The sequence below is a fragment of the Tachysurus fulvidraco genome, chromosome 18 (assembly GCF_022655615.1).
Source record: "Tachysurus fulvidraco isolate hzauxx_2018 chromosome 18, HZAU_PFXX_2.0, whole genome shotgun sequence".
NCBI classification, from domain to species: domain Eukaryota; kingdom Metazoa; phylum Chordata; class Actinopteri; order Siluriformes; family Bagridae; genus Tachysurus; species Tachysurus fulvidraco.
Genome location: NC_062535.1, coordinates 12,151,898 through 12,156,897, shown reverse-complemented (window position 1 = coordinate 12,156,897; position 5,000 = coordinate 12,151,898). Strand labels below are relative to the sequence as shown.

General features: G+C 43.2%; 1 protein-coding gene across 8 annotated transcripts in view; it reads left to right on the top strand.

The window, feature by feature from the left end:
* The window catches only part of vps8 (VPS8 subunit of CORVET complex), a 100,725-nt gene that overhangs the window by 60,728 nt on the left and 34,997 nt on the right, over positions 1 to 5,000 (top strand). For all 8 annotated transcript variants that reach the window (XM_047803135.1, XM_047803132.1, XM_047803131.1 and 5 more), the window contains one exon: positions 1,925 to 2,005. In XM_047803135.1, coding sequence (XP_047659091.1) covers positions 1,925 to 2,005 — 81 coding nt within the window. The remainder of the gene's footprint in view (positions 1 to 1,924; positions 2,006 to 5,000) is intronic.

Below are 5,000 nucleotides of genomic sequence, written 5' to 3'. Positions count from 1 at the left end.
GCGGGGGAGAGACATAGATCAGGAGAGAGACATAGATCAGGAGAGAGACATAGAGTGGGAGAGAGATGGCGATAGAGAGAACGAGAGCAGGAGACATAGAGTGAGAGAGATATGGCGCGAGAGAGACTGCGCAAGAGAGACAGCGAGGGAGTGAGAGAGAGGCAAAGAGAGAGAGAGAGAGTATGTTGTTAGTTTCAGGGTGTAACACCAGGCCACACCATCACACCACTCCGTCTCTGATTATTTGTTCCTGTACCTCACAGCCATCATGCTTTATTTCTTCCTTTGTGTTTTTTCTTCTTTGTGTTGTTTATCGGAGTAAATCACCCTGTCCCACTTTGCACCATGCCGCATCAGTGGAGTGTTTTCAGGTCGTTCATGAGTAGGTACAGGTAACACACTGCAGCCATCAGTTTCCTTTTCCGGTGAACAGAATCGAAATAGGAGCAAGTGAAATGTGCAGCGTGATCTGTTTATTCTCCTCCACCTGTGTGTTTCCTCTCATATCTTTATAGTAAGTGTCTCATGTGAGTCAGGAAGTGAGCAGGACTCCAAATGTTGACTGGAGCTGATTTCAGGTCACAGCAGCACTCAGTCGTGCTTGTGTTCTCTACTGATCACTGCTTCTTAGTTCATCTCTCTTTACTGATCCACCCCATCTCTGTGTCCTTCTCTCTCTCTCTCTCTCTCTCTCTCTCTCTCTCTCTCTCTCTCTCTCTCTCTCTCTCTCTCTCTCTCTCCTCTCTGTGTCCTCTCTCTCTCTCCTCTCTGTGTCCTCTCTCTCTCTCTATTTCTCTCTCTCTCTGTGTCTCTCTCTCATGCATGTGCGCACGTGTGTGTGTGTGTGTGTGTGTGTGCGCACGTGTGTGTGTGTGTGTGTTTGAGCACCTGTAGTGTGTCAGCCGGAGATGAGATTAATCTCCGCATGCAGTCTCTGTATGTGTGTGTGTGCGTGCGTGCGTGCGTGCGTGCGTGCGTGTGTGTGTGTGTGTGGGTGTGTGTGTGTGTGTGTGGTCGTCTCCCACAGAGTAGCTGAATGAATCGGTTATGTTCCTCTCACACACAGATTTAGCTCCTCTGTTGGTCTCAGAAGATTTTCCTGAGTACCAGATTTCTTTTGTAATTTCTTTTAGAAATAATTTATATATAAATTTGTATGTTTGCATTTTTTTAATTTGACAGCTTAAAAAGTGTGATAAAGATTGAAAGTGTGATAAAAAAAACTGCTATTACTAAACTAGTATTTTGTGCCCCTAAGTTTTGGATACACTTTACAGTTATCAGTGCACGAGCAGATCAAAACAAATCCCTGCTATGGATTTCCATCAGCTTAAGCATGTTACCCCACTCTGAATAACAGAAACTGTCCACGTGTAAATGTTTAACTCTTGGACGTGTGTGTGTGTGTGTGTGTGTGTGTGTGTGTGTGTGTGTGTGTGTGTGTGTGTGTGCAGAAGAGAGAGAGAGAGAGAGAGACCGGTTTGATCTCCATGACTGGTTGGGGATTTGATCTCCAGCTGTGGGCGAAATTACCAGTGTGTGTGCATGTGGCAGATAACATGCCCACTGCTGGCTTGGCACGTATTTGTGTGTGTGTGTGTTTGTTTGTGTGTTGGTATTCCGGTCAGCTGTAGTTGTTTGAATACTGCACAGATTTAGGACATTCTCTCTCTCTCTCTCTCTCTCTCTCTCTCTCTCTCTCTCTCTCTCTCTCTCTCTCTCTCTCTCTCTCTCTCTCTCTCTCTTTTCATGGTGTTTCTCTCTCTTCACACCCAGCTGTGTCACTGCATGCAAAGTACACTCATTTTAGGAGCCTAGCCAATTAAGCTCACTGATTTTGTGTGTGTGTGTGTGTGTGTGTGTGTGTGTGTGTGTGTGTGTGTGTGTGTGTGTGTGTGTGTGTGTGTTTGTTTTCATTCCTCAGGACCCTGTGTACGGGAAGGGAAAGTTAGCAGAGATCCAGGGCCTGATTCTGGGCATGTTGGAAACTTTCACCTACGAACAGGTACTGATTGTGTGTGTGTGTGTGTGTGTGTGTGTGTGTGTGTGTGTGTGTGTTTGTGTGTGTGTGTTTGTGTGTGTGTGTGTGTGTGTGTGTGTGTGTGTTAAACAAAAGAAATCAACAAAATAAGTATTTCAACTGAGGAAAAAGTTAGGACACCCTGTGCTAGAGCTGAGATGAGAGCTAGTGTTCCCTCTTTGTCTGAAATAACCTCAGCGAGACGTTTCTTTTAGCCATCTGCCAGTTTCTGACATCAACCGGAGGAAAGTTTTCCCCACTTCTCAATGCACAACTCCTTCAGCTGTGTGTTTGAGGTGTTTCTTGTATGCACAGTCTTGTTTCAAATCACCACACAGGATCCTAATTGGGTTTAGATCTGGGCTCTGACTTGAACATTCCACAATTCTATATTTTTTACTTTATAGCGAGTCCCTTGTGGATTTACTGCTATGTTTTTGTCTTGTTTCGAGGTTCAGTTCATTTCAGCTTGAATTTTTTTTGACACATTTTTTGTTCCTCAAGCACCTTCAGATACGATGTAGAATGTATACTGGATTGTACGATGATGACACGACAGGTCCTGCTGCGGCAAAGCATCTCCAAACCATAACACTTCCACCTCCATGTTTCACAGTTAGTATGAGGTTCTTTTGCTGAAATGCTGTATTTGTTTTACACTAAACATGCCCTCTATTATAGACTCCAAATAATTCAGTTTTAGACTCATCTGTCCAAAGCACATTATTCCAGATGTCTTGACCTTTGTCTTTGTGTTCATTGACAAACCTCAGTCTTGTTCTCGTGTTTTTCTTAAACAGTAAACGTTTCCTCCTTGCACACACCCCATGATAATTAAAGCTGTCGGTCTCTTTCTGATTGTAGATTCATGCACTTTGACAGCAACTAGAGCAAGAGCTTGCTGTAGGTCCTGTGATTTTGGAGACTTCTTTAAGCATCTTGCGGTCTGCTCTTGGGATGAATGTTACTGCTTGGATGTCCTGACCTGAGCCACGTTGCCAGTCGTTTTAAATCCTCTCCACCCATAAAGGATTTTCCGAATTTTCCGGAGATCGTTTTACATCTCTTACCAGATTCATAAGCATTAACAATCATCTTTCTGAAGGTCTCAGAGAGCTCTTTGGATCTCACCATAGTGATACCTCTCTCCTCATCAATCAAGAGCAAATTAAACTAAATATCTGAGGTGTAAATAAGACAAACCTGCTTCAAAATGCTCTGTCACGATGTTCTAATAATTTACACCTCATGTGTTGGTCATTTCGTCCAGCTTAAGTACAAATAAATGTGAAGGTGTCCTTACTTTTTTCCCTTACACATGTTTAAATATTTAAAATAGGGGTGTTCTTATTTTTTCACATGACTGTATGTCGGGTGTGTAGACTAAGGTCTGTGTGTAAAACTCTTGATTTAAATCAACATTCAAATTCTGTGTATTTCCCTATAAAACCGATTCTGGGAATCAAGTTCAAGTTTTCTTTATTGTCAACTCTTTCACATGTACAATATATACACAAAAAAAAAGAATTGAAAATGTATTTCTCTCAGTCCCAAGGTGCAAAAAAAAAAAATAGCAATAGCAATGAAATTTAAATAAAGTGCAAAGCATAATAAGCAGACCAATGCTGCACAAAGTGACTGGTGCAAGTTTCCGTATGTTAGTGGGAGGGGGAGTGGAAGGACCTTGGGGATGTGGGATCTGAAGGGGAGTGTTAGGTTCATAGATCTGTGGAGCCTGTGCCAGAAAAGAGAAGTGGAGGCAAGTTTGAGAGTGAGTTCAGCTTCCTGACAGCCTGATGAATGAAGCTGTCCTTCAATCTGTTGGTCCTGGCCCGGAGACTCCGCAGTCTCCTCCCTGATGGCAGCAGACTGAAGAAGCTGTGTAATGGGTGGGTGGGATCACCTGCAATGCAGAGGGCTTTTCGGGTGAGACGGGTCACTTAGATCTCCTGGAGGGAGGGGAGAGAGACACCAATAATCCTCTCAGCTGCTCTCACTATGCGCTGTAGTGTCTTCCGGCAGGATGCGTTGCAAGCACCGTACCACACAGTGATGCAGCTCGATAGTATGCTCTCAATGGTGCCTCTGTAGAAGGTGTGCATGATGGGTGGCGTGGCTCTGGCTCTTCTCAGTTTGCGGAGGAAGTAGAGACGCTGCTGTGATTTCTTGGCCAGTGCTGCTACGTTTCCAGTCCAGGAGAGGTCCTCTGTGATGACCACACCCAAGAACTTGGTGCTATTCACTCTCTCCACAGTGGCACCGTTGATGGTCAGAAGAGCATGCTGAGTGTGCGTTCTCCTGAAGTCAACAACAATCTCCTTCGTCTTCTCCACATTCAGAGAGAGATTGTTGTCCGTACACCACCCGGCCAGGCGTCACATACAAAGTGCTAAATTTGTGACATCACAAAATGGACCAATCACATCCGAGATTCGACAGCATTCATAATTTATCTGTAAAATCTACGGTTTCTATGGGAACGTTATATATTTTTACAGGTTTGCCAACCGTTGAGTAAACAATGGAGAATACGAGAATAATTTGGCATTTAATTTGCAGTCCTTGTCAGGATACTACAAAACAAGTTAGTCTTCAGGACAGGACTTGTGTTTGTCTTGATAACTTAAAGCTGTTAAAGCTTTGAGAGAGAAAATCGCTGTAATAAAAGCGACAACATCTATAATGTGAACCGTTTCGGAAGCAGTTCTGCGAACAAACGTATCGGACGCTGCTTTTTAAATGGTATATAGAAATGATCACAGAGGCTTTCCTGCATGAAGATGAATGTTTTATTGTTGTTATATCGCTTCTTTGTTCATTCGGAAAGTTTAATTGCAGCAGAACAGTTGAACTTTATCAATAATATGCAAAAGTCATGCAGTTATTATTCGGAGTTTGTCTGAAAAACTTTTTTTTTCCCCTTTAAATAAAATGAAAAAGCCCTTTGAAGTGTCACTTTGTATTTACTCCACAGCAAGGG